At 40.0% G+C, this 16499-nt stretch overlaps 2 protein-coding genes across 3 annotated transcripts in view; one reads left to right on the forward strand and one right to left on the reverse strand.

Moving 5' to 3' along the window:
- JAG1 (jagged canonical Notch ligand 1) overlaps window positions 1–16499 on the forward strand; it is a 36068-nt gene that overhangs the window by 12360 nt on the left and 7209 nt on the right. For both annotated transcript variants that reach the window (XM_415035.8, XM_046939525.1), the window contains exons 3-15: window positions 62–113; window positions 5338–5592; window positions 6576–6636; window positions 10491–10621; window positions 10922–11041; window positions 11469–11582; window positions 12109–12222; window positions 13016–13129; window positions 13530–13576; window positions 14116–14289; window positions 14838–14988; window positions 15421–15585; window positions 16105–16218. In XM_415035.8, the coding sequence (XP_415035.4) occupies window positions 62–113; window positions 5338–5592; window positions 6576–6636; window positions 10491–10621; window positions 10922–11041; window positions 11469–11582; window positions 12109–12222; window positions 13016–13129; window positions 13530–13576; window positions 14116–14289; window positions 14838–14988; window positions 15421–15585; window positions 16105–16218 (1612 nt within the window). The remainder of the gene's footprint in view (window positions 1–61; window positions 114–5337; window positions 5593–6575; window positions 6637–10490; window positions 10622–10921; window positions 11042–11468; window positions 11583–12108; window positions 12223–13015; window positions 13130–13529; window positions 13577–14115; window positions 14290–14837; window positions 14989–15420; window positions 15586–16104; window positions 16219–16499) is intronic.
- Window positions 5586–16499, reverse strand: part of SLX4IP (SLX4 interacting protein) — a 102061-nt gene continuing 91147 nt past the window's right edge. Inside the window, exon 11 of the transcript XR_005858077.2 lies at window positions 5586–9342. The gene's annotated coding sequence lies outside the window, so the exon portion shown is untranslated. The remainder of the gene's footprint in view (window positions 9343–16499) is intronic.

Genomic DNA, 16499 nt, shown 5'->3' on the forward strand with positions numbered 1-16499 from the left:
TTATTGTTTTTCCTTTGGGTTGTATGTGGCTTTGAAATTAACTCTTATTTCTCTTTTGCAGAGATCCTATACGTTGCTTGTTGAGGCATGGGATTACAATGATAACTCTACTAGTAAGTATTTGTTCCCCTGGTTTAATTTGTTTGGACTCCTTGATTTCCTGTCTATTGAAAGGTATTTGGCAGTCTACCCAGCTTACTGTGAACAGTGAGGAGAGTGATAAGCTCTCCCACAATCAGTTCAGAGCAACTGTTCTGGGCTCTGCAGTAGCCTGTCTCCTTATTTCCTGTAGAGGGTGAGTAGCTTGCTCACTTAGGCACCAGCAGTTTCATGCCTAAAAATAGATGCTGTTAATTCTCACCTCCTCCTCAGGGAGAATAAAGGCCCAGGAGTTTTTCTTGTTTTGTTTTGCATTGTTTGCTTTTTAAAGTATGATATTTAGAAGCGTAAGCATTGCTGACTAGGAACCTCCCTATAAACTGTGTGCTTCTCAAAATTGAACATACTACATTAAAAAATAAATGGCCAGGTGATCCATTTAATGACTGTAGAAGAGGAAGAGAAGCAAATGATTATCAGTTCTTCCTTGGGGGTTGGATGTCTACAGACTTGTATTCAGGGACTATAAAAATGTTTACCAGATAACACCTGGTAGAGCTGGCTGGAAATCAAGGGTGGGAATCTTTCCCCTGGAATGTCTTTTGGCTGGTTGAAGAAGGTTTTACCATTGGCTAGAAGAAGCTATATAGTCTCCTGGCATTATGAGCTGTTCTGTATGCTGCCTACTGTTACCGAAGCAGGTATGCAAAATTAGCTCTTTTTTTCAATGTAAGGTCTTAATAGTATGTGGTAAAAGCCACAGGAGAAACTATGAACTTGTAAACCTTTGACGTGACAAGCCTTTTCCTTCAACAAGGAAACATCAGCACTGTGACCCATCTTCCATAAATCTTACAGCAGCTTGTAGACCCCTTTGGGCTGAAATGGACTTCACAGAAGAAAGGCCTTATAAAAATGTGCACAGCGCTGGGGTTTGCTGTTTATATTTTAATTGGTGAAGAACAGACAGTTTGGGCATGGCTTTTTGAGTCCAAGAACCTTTCTACACAGATCTGCTTAGTGGTGTCTGTGATTTGCTTTACAACGTGCCGCGTTCAACGCTTTCGCAGTACCTGTGATCTCAAGTTCTACTCCAGCACAGTCATGGAGATGTCTGGGTAACCTCTTGGCTCTTTATTAAATATGTTTTATGGAGGAGTAGAAAATAGATTGCTTCAGCAGTAGAGTTGTATTAAAAATGGAAGATGCCTGAATTCAAAATGAAGGTCTTGTTTACAGTAGGATCTGAAGATTTTTTTTTCAGTCTGGGTCTCTGCCACTTCTACTATTATTAGAGCTCATCTTTTTTTCATGAAACAACTGCATTTCCAAAGCTACACAATGAACCCTTTCTTTGCTTTCATGTTCTGGAAGTACAAATGTCTTCAGACAAAATTGCCTCATTTCTCAGCAGTACATTTGACCAAGTGCAGACAAGTTCTTATGTATGTTCCTGATTTGCATTTCTGCACTAGCTTTGTTGTCGCACATCCATCTGTAGGTCACTTCAGTCACAGCACTGCACAAAGCCTTTTCTTTGTAAAGTCACTTTACTTACAGTCAGCTTTCCCATAGTTGAAGAATGTCTTGAAGAACTAGCTAAGGAAATAATTAGAACTAAACAATTGTCATCATATAAAGTGATGAGCCTCTTTTTTTTTTTTTATACCCAGGATTTTCTTTCACCCTAATTACTATTGAATTGTAAGTACACTCTGATAGCTCTCAAAAAAGTGAGTTTAGTAGGCTTTGTGTGTTTTGCAATAGTTTGAGCATCCTTCTGATCAATGCAGTCATTAGGCGATCCTAGAATGGATGCTTCCTTCCCCTCTCTACATTCCACTCCTCCTACGTTCCCTTAATCACATACTTTCTCTTGTCTCACTTCCAAGAGTGTCTTGCAGTTAAATTCTGGCCCTGTTGAAGTTGATGAGAATCATGCTTTGCTGGAGCCAAGATTCAGTGTAAATAGTTTCCTTGCTCTTTTTCTTCTCTAGATTCCATCTTGCTACTGTTGCTTCATACACAAAGCTAATGGGGCTGCCATTGCATCTGAAGCTATGTTAAAGAGCTATTGTAAATTACTGGTATCAGTTGCATGTGAATTCCAGTTGGGCATAAGAGACTTCAGCACAATGTAAACCAAGCCATAGCTGGAAACTGTCTGAAACAGACTTTAAAAAAATAACTATGCTGTCCTTGGCCACCCAAATTGCTTAGATAGAGTCTGGATTTCTTTGGCTGTTTAGTTCGGTTTTGCTTCCTGATGCTTGATAGCTGTAATTTCCAGAAACTAGACCACTGAAAGGCAAAGGCAGGTAGTAAAAATAGCTAATTTCACTGTGCCTAGGAGCTTGGATACAGTTGTTCACTGAATAAACAGACAGATTAATAGCTTTAAAGTTTAGCCACGGAAAGCTAAGAGAAACAACTCTCTGACAGCAAAGTGCTGAGAGGAAGCTCAGGGTGTACAGAAAGCCACTCTCTTCTGCTTCATCAATTTCTGAATGAATAATGTTTCCTCTAATCTTTCTATCAAAGCATGGGATTTTTAGGCTGATGATGTCAAGGGAATTATGAAGATCCCTTTCTCTCAAGCCCGGTTGAATTCTTGTTTTATTAGCCAATCTGCTACTTTGGGGTGGCTCACTTTAAAACTTAAAAACATTGTCAGTGCAGGCTAAGAATGGAAGAGTTGTTGCAATGCCTTCCCTGACGTCTGGGTCAGCACACTTGTGTAAGTGCATACTGACAGGTGGGAATAAGGAAGGGTGGAGAAATTCTCATACAAGAAGAAACATGCCAATACTTCATTGTGAAAACTGTGGGTGATGGCTAATGGAAAGGGATCTTAAGTCTGTCAGACTATGAATTTGAATGTGTGGTAGTAGCTTTATAACATCTATCAAATCAAAGGCGTTTTAGCTGCAATTCAAAGTGAAATTGCAGCTGGCTTTCACCTGGGTCCTTAACAAAAATGAAGTCCAGGGGACTAAAAAGGGTGTTTCCATTTGAGCTCTTATGAACAGACTGAACTCAAAGGAATTGGTGTCACAGATGTACAACAAGGACATACTTCCTAATGAGCTGACAGATAGGGGAAGAATGATAGAGCAGAGGCAAGATCTCTTTTCCAAGGTGATCGTTTTTCTGGTGCCAAGGACTGAAATAGTTGTCTGTACAGTGTTCCTCACAGAGAACAGGAAAAGACTGGAAAAGCAAGTGGGAGGGTGTGCAACACTATGTTGAGTGTCGTTCCCCTTCTACTACTCAGAGGAGAAAAAGAATAGAGTTGTTTTACTCGCAAGAAACAGGATGTCTTTATGCACACACTCGGTATTTGGGGAAATGTATTCCATTTCCAGCTACGCTGTAGATCAGGGTGTAATCTTGGCAAGTACAGCAAAGCCATCTCCAGCACGCATGAGTAGAACTGTAATTGCTTGACTAGCCCCATTCAAGGCAAACAGATATGCATCTGCTTAAGTACCTCTTAGAATTAGTAATCTTGTTGATGAGATCTAAAAGCCTTACACCTGCACAGTACAGGGCATGATATTGCTCTGGATATACCAGTATGGAAACTCCTTAGGTATCTAAATTAATAAAAGCCTGCATGCTTTCGGAAGTCTTTTACAAAGTTGTGAGGTTGGGGACTTAGTGCCAATGAATAATGAAAAAAGGATTTAATTGGAAAATATAAAACGAGAAATACCAGAAGATGCATTAGAAGTTGTTGCCCTTAATTTCACACTGTAAATAGTTAATGAATGTTGCAAACCTGAGCTAAGAATACTCATAAAAATCAGTAAATGCTCTACAGCCACAGAAAGGTGTCTATATATGTAAGCAAGCAAGTGCTTTGACTTAACTATTCTCAAAACTGTAGACAAGTAGGCGGATCTAGTGACAGTAGGTATCAGGCTTGCAAAACCTCTTTGGATGTTCTTTTTGAAAGCTAAAAATCAAAAGACTTTAGCAATAAATTTAGAAGTATATTACATTAAACACTGCCCACGTGTTATGTCATGTCTTGTAGCAGGTTCGTTAGTCTTCAACTCTTCCATAAAATCTCCAGGCTTTCTCTTGTAGTTGTCAGAAGAACTAACTGAACGTGAATACACTTTAATTCTTCACACTTGAATGTGCTAGTACTTCCCGCACTGCTTTGTAACGTATCGTTGGCAAACTGCCCTTCTACCTTAACTTTTCCTGTGGCTGGATTATGGTCCCATATACAGAACAATGTAGCCTGGTACTTATTTTTGTTTGTTTTTTTACTATGTCTGCAAGGATATTTTGGCTGTTTTACGATAAACTTTCATTCGGCAGTCAAGTGCTTGCTAGCAACAGGTCGTAAGACAGTGTCAGATCATTTAAGTCACAAGACCTGAACTACAAAGTGAAATACCACAGATGTATACAATGTTCCAAGCTAATGTGAAATATTATTATTTCAAACCATAATTTAGACAGTTGTAGGGCTCAGAAAGCCAGAAAACCTTTGCTGGAACTAAATGTCGAGTACAAAGTCTAAACTTTGAAATGCTCTATTGAGAGAAGGGGATTGTGTAGCAAATACATCCCGTAATTTGAGCTCTCTTCTTGGAGCTCTTGCCATCTTGAATTTTTAGTGTCAGCTAATATCTGAAGGGAGAACTTTCATGGTATTTTTCAGCCAAAACTCATGGATGTTGACCGAATGCCAAAGTTGCTAGTTTTCAATTTAGTGTTTACACCAGAGTCCCAGAAGGCAGCAAACATTTTTTTGTAGTGCTTATGTTCAGTTTGTGGACACTGCTTTATTAGGATTTCGTAGTTATGACTTTTTTGTAAACATTCCAGTTAAAATGAAGGCAATAGCAGTAATGGAGAAGCAGGGAGAACCACATTATGTACCAGCCTGTTGGAGCTTGGAGAAAAAGGAGCTGAATTTTCTTTAATCACTAACTGTATGATTCTTATGGGATGTCTGCACACTGAGGAAGGGATAAGCAATGGGCAGTAAGCTATCAGTTCCTTCTGACTTTCAGCTTTATTTGGCTTTATAGGCTGTATACACATTTCAGTTACTGGTCTGTAGCTCCAGGGCAGCCTTATCTTACTCTCTAAAACAGAAAATTAATAAAACCAACTGGCTATCTGGGAGAGTCTTGTCTGCTAAGCTAGAGATATGTAACATGGGAGGCAACGATACCTAAAAAAAGGTTTACCTCTAGTGTCTTTTCTAACACCTAGATCCCGATCGCATAATTGAGAAGGCATCCCACTCTGGCATGATCAATCCAAGCCGTCAGTGGCAGACGTTGAAACATAACACAGGAGCTGCCCACTTTGAGTATCAAATCCGTGTGACTTGCGCAGAACATTACTATGGCTTTGGATGCAACAAGTTTTGTCGACCGAGAGATGACTTCTTCACTCACCATACCTGTGACCAGAATGGCAACAAAACCTGCTTGGAAGGCTGGACGGGACCAGAATGCAACAAAGGTTTGTGACAAATGCCTGAACCCCGGATTATCAATAGTCTTGGATAGGACTTGAGTTCTTTGTATCCAAGTTGCAATTCAGTGATCGGTTTGTGTTGACAGTAGGGCTGAGGACTGATGGGACAGTGAGTAACTTGTTACACAGGGGCAGGACAAGACTAGTTTCTGCCTTGTATTTAAAATCTTGGAGAGATCTTGCTAGTACTGGGTACTTAGCAGATGTGTTCTTTCTCTGAGCATCCACATCTTTGCCCTTGGGAAGAAAACCCAGCCCACTGACTTCAATGGGAGTTCTGCTGCTGACTTCAATGGCAGGATTTCCCCTTTGGTGCAGAACTTCAAGACAAGCAGGAAAGAGAGACTTGTTTCAGAGCTGACCTGGCAAGTGTGAAGCTTTGGTCTTTGAAAAGTCCGCGGGTGTTTGTTCTACCTGAGCTGATGTTCAGTGTGTTTATTAGGGAATGGCAACTTCCTAAGTAATTTCAGAAGGAGAAAGCAGGACTGTGAATAGGAACAGTTTATCAGCATGTCTTGCTGACTGAGTTTAACTGCAATTTGAATAGACGCTCATCTTAATATCCTGTCTGTTCAGAGATAGGTCTCAAATGTAAAGAGTAGTTAAAAAGTTGCTTTGAATTAGATGTAAAGATAGGGAAAGTGTGCCAGTTCACCGCAGAGGAAAATAAACTTGTAGACTCGGTGACTTGCAGCTCAAAGGTGAAGTGGTTTCTCTTACATAGAAACAACTCCTTGAACAGTACTAGGTATCATTCCTCTGTAAATCTAGCTGATAGGTGACTCCCTGTGTTATGAAATCTACTTTATTTATTTTTTCATTTTCTAATAGACTTGATATGAGGGACTTGTCGAAACCTTGGATTTAGTAGGATTACAGTGGTGGTTAGAGATTAAAACCTTCCCACCAGTGTGAAGATGCAAGAAGCAGGCTGCATGCTGATACTCTTTTGTTTTGTTTTTTAACAGCTATTTGTCGTCAGGGATGTAGCCCCAAGCATGGTTCTTGCACAGTTCCGGGAGAGTGCAGGTAAATGCTTCCCTCTCTCTCTCTCTCTCTCTCCTTGTCCCCACCAAGCAATTTAATGAGTGATGCTAAACACAGTAGGATTGTGGAGGGGAGAGTATTTCTGGAGCCATGTTTCTGAGCAGGGCACATTATTCATGCAGACTTGCCCAGAATAAGGGGTGAGCAGGCTTTTAATGCACTGATAATTTGAAGCTTTTGGTTTGTGAAATGGTGGCATTTTTAGGGCTGGGGGCAAAGTAGGATAAATCATGTGAATACTGCCTAATGAGCACTGACTAATTGCTTCTGCATAAATAGCACAAATGTCTTATGGGTTGGGTTTTTGTTTTGATTTTATTTTTGGTTGTCTTTTTCCCCTCCAGTATCAATACCAATTTCAGGCTGTTTCAATTACAAGCTTGAAGTACGGTGTGGCTTTCCTCTCTTCTCTCTTTCACTCACATTTCCTCCTTTCTCCCTCCTCCCCTGCTTTCTTCCATCAGTAGGCAAAAGTCAAGCATTCTTTAGAATAGGATTAGTTAAATCTTTTGGTTCCTTTGCCATTGTGAGCCAGGCTCAGAGTGCTGAGAGGTTAATAGCTGGGATGAAATCTTGTCAGTAGGCTCTGATGAATGTAGAATTTTGCTGCTGTGCTTTGAAGTCCATTCTGTCCTGGCAAGGAGACAATGAGAAGCAGAGTCTATCCATAACCCAACAACTAAATATTTGGAATGCTTCAAAATATACAGCATATATTTATGGCACAGGGAGATTTTCAAAATTACTGACACAGGGTTAACAGATATTAAAACGTCCTCATTCCTTATGAGCAAACTGGTTGTGTTTTCATGTAATTCTTTCTCATGCCTGTTTCTAAGGAATAGGGAGCTCAGCACTTCTGAGACTACAAAGCGGTGATATTGATCCTGTGTAGGAAGGGTTAAAAGTAAAGCTTGGTTATTCATGAGTAAAACACTGAAATCTGAAGGAACAGAAGTCTTTTTTTTCTGCTTAACAAACATACTGGTGCATTCTCCATTGCTGGAGACGTTTGCATGAAGTGAGCTGCTTTTCTTTCCAGATAAGCTGTAGTTCAAACAGGAATTAAATCTGAGGTGTCTGACAGCCTATGCTATATAAAAGGTCAGCCTAAATAATCACAGTGCACTGTCTCTGTAATCTGTGTTTTAAAACAAAACAATTTTATCAAGGAACTTTCTGAAAGTAAGGTAGGAAGTAACTTCTCATCTTCTGCAAGCAACGTGACAAAGTGAAAGTCAAGCCACGGGATGGGCTTACTCTGGTTTATGCTAAGGGATCTAAATGTTTAGCAGTGCTGATATAGGCTGGTAAACCTCCAAAACACCGTATAGATCTATGTCAATTAAAAAAAAAAAGAAAAAAAAAAAGCCAAGCAAGTAGGAGGAAATACTGGGGGTCCAGATGGTGAGAGGAGCGTGTCAGTCAAGGCTACCAGTGATTTTGTGCTTCTGTCATCAGAATAAACATGCCTTGTAGGGTTGCTGTCTCCTAGTTAGAACAACAGGCTTTGTTTCCAGATTTTTTTTTCCTTTCTCTTTCTAAGTCTCTTACCTCCCACTCACTGCCCAGACATGCACTAGTGCTCTTATTTACTTAAGGTGCAACTTTCCCACACTTGATTTGCATAGTCTTGAAACAATGCTGTCCTTCTGGTGCTTTCAGATAACTTCTGCTTGCCAAGTTAGACCAATATCTTTAAAGTGAACTCAGAAACAAGATTTTATTTTCTTTTAAGTTTTGATGAGTCATATAGCCTGTATGTTACAAATGCAACAGAGTTTAAAAATAACATCCTAGCAGAAACTGCTCTGGGTTCTGGTACAACAGACAACTTGCAAACATTCTTAAAATATCCTTTTCTCATTTGGTGCAAGTCACTTTCTTCAATGCAAGCCTGCCAACGAGCCCAAATTTACTCATGAATCATTATGCAGGGAAAGTTAACTTTCTATTTCTCATGAAAAACTGTTGCTACGTATAATTGAACAGGAATTATTGCCGTGAATCTGGTTCTGGAATTGATACCCATTTTTTTTTAATGCCCATAGAGTTTGTCTTATTTTGTTTGTCGTACTTTGAAGTTAATTTGTCTGAAGAAAGCCATATCTTCAGCTCCACAGCTTCTGCTCTTTTGTGTGGTTTTCCTTTTTAATTACTTCTGTTTAAATTTGCTTTAAAGAAAATGATTTTAAAAAAATCAACCAAACAAAAAACCTTTGGCAGAAAGGAGTAAAATTCTAGATTTGAGTGCTTGTTTTTGCAGGTGAGGTCCATTAGTTTTGCTACCATCCAGGCTCATAGGCAAGTTGCTATCAATGCAATACAAATTAAAAGGGAATGTTTCTAATTTTTTTTTATCGTTCTGCATTCTTACAACCTTCCCTGTACTAGAAGGATTTTCCAGCAGCTACTTGAAAGAGGTTGTTTTTGCCTGCTCTGTCTTTCTTTCATGTTCTCTGCACACAAAGAAGCATAAGTTGGATTGGCTGTTTTCTTATACACAAACTATTAAGATTTTCCCACTGACCCTGAATGGGCTGCAATTGAAATAGCTATTTAAAAAAGTTTAATTAGGATGTAGTTTGTCACCTGAGATTTTTAGAAGGGAAGTCAGACTTGCCACGAGCTGTGTGTGATTACCCATTGGAGAGATTCCTCTAGCTTTTTCCCATGAGAAGAAATCGCCTGTAGAAGAATGCTGGGGGGTATTATAAATAGAAAGATTAGCTGACTTCTGTACAGAAGAGGTTTATTTTCATAATTTAGTGACAGCTTAGTGCATAATTGCTGCTGATCAATTACTCTCAGGACCTGTTAATGAAATGCAGTACTTCAACCAACCTTTGCTTTTAATGTTTAACTTGTTTTCCTTGCTTCTATCTATAGATCAGCTTTAATTTGAAGAATCCTTGGTCTACCTTACTAGTGAGAACTAAGTGAAAGCCTAAATGAACTTTATTTTAAGGGGGCTTTACTTTAAAAGAGCATCTTCCTTTTAAGAACAGAATTCAAGTAACTCACTGATAGTGGCAATAAATACTTAGTAATAAACTCTTCTCAAAATATGACAATTCAAGTTTCTTAGAATTGGACATGTTTTAGTTATTATCTGAAAATAGGTTAGCGTAAATCAAGCTCTGAAATGCACTGGCAGAATCCTGCTGTGTGCTGTTTTCTTTAATCTCTTACTGTGGCCCAAGCTATATTTTCTGTGTATGAGTTCTAGTTCAGAATAAGGTTAGGTGCCAATGGAGGAGAGAATTCCTAATGCTGTGCTGCTGCCTTGCCAAGGCTCAGTCGGTGTTTATGGTTCGGGTCATCATCCTGCAAACTCAGCATGGCTGCAATGCCTGGAACCTTGTATTTATGAGGATCTCTGGATAACTGTTGTTTCCACTGACTCCCCCCTCCCCTTCCAATTTATAATGCACCCTGTCAAAGCCCAGAGATTGATTTGTAGTGCACACCCACCCTCTCTGCCACATTTGTATGAGGCTCCGAAAGAGTATTATTGTGCTGAATGGCCTCATGCTGATTCTCTCTCAACAGTTATTCTTTTGTCAGGAGGCCAGCTACAGAGACCTTGGCAAAACTACTAAAATGTTTGTTTACAAGAAACCATCAAACAAATGCTGAATAGCTTCTCCTTTCTCCTTTTCCTCCTGCCCCTCCCCAGTCTTTCTTAAAGCTTTGGAGTTCTGCAGTCCTATCTATATAATTCTAAAAGGCTGGGGGGAGAGGGAGGGCTATTCATTTATTTATTTTGATTTGTTTCTTTGTTTTGATATATGTATATATTAATCTTTTTTTTTTTTTTTAATTATTAAACGAAGGTGTCAGTATGGATGGCAAGGCCAGTACTGTGATAAGTGCATTCCACACCCGGGATGTGTCCATGGCACTTGCATTGAACCATGGCAGTGCCTCTGTGAAACCAACTGGGGTGGTCAGCTCTGTGACAAAGGTATGCTAATCTTATGGATAGCCAAGGGTAACACTTGAATTTTTAACACTGGCAGACTTACTCGGTCGTGCATGTGCTCTCTCCACAGTAAGCCTCATGAAATGTGGGAGTTTTTGTCCATCAACATCTTAGCTGTGTGTTCTCTGCTGTTACGGCACTGTTAGCATATGTGCTTTGCTTTGTCAAGTCCTACTTCTGTGTGTGGATGTATTCTATAAGTCTCTAGAGCAAAGCGCAAGTGTTGTGATGTTTCTGCTGTTTTCAAACCATAGCTTTTCAACTCTCATCACGTTTTTGCAGACCTGAACTACTGTGGAACCCACCCACCCTGTTTGAATGGTGGTACCTGCAGCAACACTGGCCCCGATAAATACCAGTGTTCCTGCCCTGAGGGTTACTCAGGACAGAACTGTGAAATAGGTAAGTGTGTGATGCAGCCCTTGAACTGCCATTGGTAGTTAATTCTTTTGCTGTTTGGAGATTTTATGAGGTTGGGGAAGTCAATTTCTAATGTTAGTCTCAATGTCAGGGCTGGCTATAATGATCAGACTTGCATGTTCACGCTTCATCAGCTTATATCTCTGAAAATCAGCCTTCTGCTCATCAGAGAGATCACTACAAGTTGCCAAGTTTGGCTCTGACTCAAACAGGTGCAAGTAGAGGTTTTGATAAGCATCGTGGAAGACGACTTCCTAGAAGGTAGTAGCTTTGATTCACAGTTGGCCCAGCAGGACAATACATCAAGTGCTGATGGATGTCCAGAGTAGAAGCGTGTAGCAGGAGCAGGGGATGACTTCTTGTGATGTTGCCGTAGTCTGTATCATAACGTACTCCTGTCCTGGTGCAGCGGAGCATGCGTGCCTCTCTGATCCGTGCCACAACGGAGGAAGCTGCCTAGAAACGTCTACAGGATTTGAATGTGTGTGTGCACCTGGCTGGGCTGGACCAACTTGCACTGATAGTAAGTCCCTTCAGAATTGTATTAAAACGTGCTAGCTTGCTCTTCTAGATTTGTCTTTCTAATACCTGCTGAACATACAAGACAGCCTACTTAACGTTTCCCAGCTTCTAGCATTGTTCTTTATCAGTTATTTAATATTGTGGTGCTGAGGTTTTTCTTAAATGCAAGGGAAAAGAATGGCCAGCAGTTTCTAGAGAGAAGCAGAATATGCAGTATTTTGGTAGCATGCTGTCAGGTTGTTAAAATCCTGGTTTGTATCAAAATCTGATTTCCACTTGTGTATGGTTAGGGTTGTGCATTTCTTTCCCTGTATTTTGAATGCCCCTTCCTTACTATTATTATTTTTTTTTTTTTAAAGAGGCTTTTTCCAAAATTGGAGTAGGCCCAGAAATTCCAAGTAGAAGCCCTCTTGTTTCTCTGTTCCTCAGGGCAATTCCTAGTAGCAACAACCATTCATCAAATTTATCATTTACTGACATTGCCTGTTTGGTAGCAGAGCTAAGCTTCTCCTTATTCTGTATTACAGATATTGATGATTGTTCTCCAAATCCCTGTGGTCATGGAGGAACTTGCCAAGATCTAGTTGATGGATTTAAGTGTATTTGCCCACCTCAGTGGACTGGCAAAACATGCCAGCTAGGTAAGAACTCCCTTTCTTTTCATCCTTACATTGCTCCAGGTGTTGGGAGTGGCAGGGAAATGCAGGAAGGATCATAGTCCAGCAGGCAAGGGCAGTCATGCCCTTTACTTCAGGCATGTTTACAGCACTGAAGCCTGTGGATATATTCTGGCATACTCAGAAAACTAGGTTGTAGTGTTGGCAGGACTGAGGCCCAGGACACATTCAAAGCATAGAGTAACTGCTCCTGATGCATGCTAGCAGCTGAAGGAAATCATTGACTAAGCCAAACAGACGTACTTTAATCTATAAATGAAGTAGGGAGGGTGTATTCCAATCCCACCCCCACACGTATTTCTTCCTTCAGCCTGTGAGAAAGTTGCTTTATCTCTTCAGCCATGTCAGCTCCTCCAGGCCAAGAAGTTCACAGCTGGGTTCCAAAATGTGGATGATCTCACGAAGAATGAGCTGTCTGCATTCTTTACACAACACACTAACTCCAGTGACCAGGCTGCGGCACTCCTTCAAAATTCTGGACTGAGATGGGGGGGAGGGGAAGTTGCTTTTAATGAGTAGCTAGGTAATTATCAAATAATTAGCATAGCCTGTATGTTCTAATTACAGAGAAATTCAAAGAGGCTTCAAAGACTGATGTTTGATTGACTTTTGTTCATTCAAGTCACGCTAATCCACACTGTATAAGTTCCTTAGATCTGAATGAACTGCTGATTATTGCTGTGAAAACAGAGCGTAGACTTTTTTCCCTCTTCCTACTCTACAAGCCCTGCATTTGGCCATTCACATTGTTTTTCAGATGCGAATGAATGTGAGGGCAAACCCTGTGTCAATGCCAACTCCTGCAGGAACTTGATTGGCAGCTACTATTGTGACTGCATTACTGGCTGGTCTGGCCACAACTGTGATATAAGTAGGTGTCCTCTATCTTTGGGCTTCTTAAATTGTCTGTGTAAATGTATGTATTCCACTGAATTCTAAGCTCTGATTTGAGCATCAGGCTGAGTCCCAGCAGCTGATGTTTTTAGAAAGGGAGTAGTTAGTGTGGAATGAAAATACACAATTTTATCAAACTCATTAGTCCATAACCTAGCTATATTCTGATAAAAATGGGTAAAACAATGATGTGAAGTTTTCCCACTTCTACTAGAAGTATCGCAAGAGGTTCCCACCCATTATAATGACCTTATCTTAAGGAAGGCGTGCAGGAAACTTGACAGAAGGTTTATCTAGCTGCAGTTTTAAAGAGAATTGAACTCTGTTTCTACAGTAAATAGATTTTTTTGCTTGCTAACGTACTAATTTTATTACAGATATTAATGATTGTCGTGGACAATGTCAGAATGGAGGATCCTGTCGGGTAAGCCATTCTTGTTTTACTTTGGTTTCCCAGAGACTTGCAACAGTAACTGAAACATTTGAGTCTAAACACAAGTTGTGTAGAAAATAGCAATTAACTGACATAAATTGTTGTTTGAGTTGGGAGGAGGGGTTGTCGTGTTACAGCATGTAGGGGTATATGTGCAGAACAATGAGGGCAGAAAATGACTGCATAAAAGGACTCTTTCACAACCAGAGTCACCAGTGAATGAGATGCTTGTGCAAACTATCTATTGTAAATGTAGGTATTCCACTGTAAAATGTGGATCATTGTGTTCTACTCAAAACTACAAACACAAGCCTTTACTGGCTGTGCGTATAGATGCTTTGTTTTAATTCTTCCCCCTTCTCCTTCCCCTCCCTTTGTTATTACTACCTAGTTTTAATTTGAGCTAGTGTCTTATGTTGGTATTAGACAGCGTAGAGGATGAATTTTTTTTTAATTCTTTTTTCCTTTAATAAATATGTTTAAAGATAGAGGAAAGAAACATAACTTCAGATTTTCTCGTTTCTTCCCAGGACTTGGTTAATGGTTATCGGTGCATCTGTTCACCTGGCTATGCAGGAGATCACTGTGAGAAAGACATCAATGAATGTGCAAGTAACCCTTGCATGAATGGGGGTCACTGCCAGGATGAAATCAATGGATTCCAATGTCTGTGTCCTGCTGGTTTCTCAGGAAACCTCTGTCAGGTAAGAAGCATGGGTGAAAAGCAGGCTCTCTCAGCCAGTGGTTTTTCTACCAGCACTTTGGATCTGTACACTGAATACCTTGCATCCAGTGAACCATAATATAAGTTGTACTTGATATCATTGTCAGTCTGCCAAGAGAGTGACTGATTAGTATATATCTTGGGGGGAGGGGAGAAGAGCAGGGAAGGAGAAAGCGACAAAAAACAAAACACTCATGGGCTGCTGAAGATTCTTTTTTGTTAAACAGACTGCAAGTGTTTGCATGTCAGGTTTTGTTGCATGCTAACTATTAACTTTCAGTGGCTGTTTAATATCAAGAACGCTGTCTGTTGAAATAGCTGCAAGTCTAACTAAACCCTGTGTGTTATGAACAAGTCATTGAGGCAGTAGATAAAAAGGTCAGATTCCACAATGTCTGCCTGTCATACTGAAGGAAAACTATGATAAAACTTCAGTCTCACTCAGTCTTTCCCTTCCCTCAATGTCGCCCCCCCGCACCCCCCTCCCCCCTTTTTCCTTCCTCTTTCCTTTCTCTACACTGCTTACAGCTGGATATAGACTACTGTGAGCCAAACCCTTGCCAGAACGGTGCCCAGTGCTTCAATCTTGCTATGGACTATTTCTGTAACTGCCCTGAAGATTACGAAGGCAAGAACTGCTCCCACCTGAAAGATCACTGCCGCACAACTCCTTGTGAAGGTGAACAGAAATGACTGACAACTGTTTCTTCCTGTCCCCTACCAAAGCCAAAGTAATGTAGTTGCAATAGCATAACAAGCAGAGTCATTTTTATATAGATAGCCTCTATTTCAATGAGAAGATGAGTAATATTTATAAATAGAAGTTATTTAAAAGATAGCAAAATATAAACACGTTTTAAATATGCCGCTTTGGTTAAATGTATTACAGACTGTGGAAGTAGGTCTGGCAAACTTCAGATAAGATGCTGTGATGATTTTTATGCATAAATACCAGGTATAGGGCTTTTATTTTAAAGCTTTAAGCTTATTTATGTCTTTTAAACTTCCATCTCTGGAAAAAAAAAAAAAAAAAAAAGTTGCAATAGCTTAAGAAATCAGATGGAATGGGCAACACTCACTTAATTTTCCTGTTCTGTTCCTGATTCTACAGTAATCGACAGCTGTACAGTGGCAGTGGCTTCTAACAGCACACCAGAAGGAGTTCGTTACATTTCTTCAAATGTCTGTGGTCCTCATGGAAAATGCAAGAGCCAAGCAGGTGGAAAATTCACCTGTGAATGCAACAAAGGATTCACTGGCACCTACTGTCATGAGAGTAAGAACTAAAAATATGTTCTACTGTTCCCTTCTGTTTTCAGTTAACTGTTCCATCCTTTCCTCCCTGATAGCTTGAAGGCTTCTTTTTTCTAACACAGTGAACCTTGGAACTGCGTTAAGTTTTCATATCCTGGTTGGGTGAGGCAGATTGGAATTTGTTAGGCCTTGGGGAAAGTTCACAGTAATGAACCTTCTGGCCTTGAATTGTATATTTTTAAAAAACTTATGTATACAAGGTCTTAGGTACTTAATAGTGGGGTTTAACATGGATCTTAAAGACTCCTGATTTCTTATTTTTGCTTTTTAATGCTGAATTGCTGAGCAGTGGGTTCATGCAGTTTTCTCTGCGCTGCTTTTGAGCTATTTCTCATCTTGCTTTCTTTTCGTAAGAAACTTAGAAATGGAAGTAGCACCTAATAGTCTCCAGATAATTTCCAGTGGGTATACTTCTAGTTTGATTTTGTTTGACTCTTTTTTTTTTTTTCTCCTTCTCTCTCCCTCTTCCAAACCATTGCAGATATCAATGACTGTGAGAGCAACCCCTGTAAAAATGGTGGCACTTGTATTGACGGTGTAAACTCCTACAAATGTATTTGTAGTGATGGATGGGAAGGAACATATTGTGAAACAAGTAAGTTAACTGTTGTTCAGCATGCAATAAGATCTCATGGAGGCATGACTGGTACTGTCTTTAAGATGACAGTATCCAATGCCTACTTAACATAAACTTTGCTGCAATGACTACAGAGGACAAGATATCTTCTTTTTTCCTCAGTGATTCCCAGGCTTTTGAATCTAAACCCAAATTACCACACCAGATTCTCCTACTGTTCAATTTCTCACTCCATGCTTTGGATTACTTCCTGAAAGAAAACCTTAGCATTTGCTTTTACTGTTTTAGGAAGGGCATAT

This window comes from Gallus gallus, chromosome 3 (assembly GCF_016699485.2).
Source record: "Gallus gallus isolate bGalGal1 chromosome 3, bGalGal1.mat.broiler.GRCg7b, whole genome shotgun sequence".
Classification (NCBI taxonomy): domain Eukaryota; kingdom Metazoa; phylum Chordata; class Aves; order Galliformes; family Phasianidae; genus Gallus; species Gallus gallus.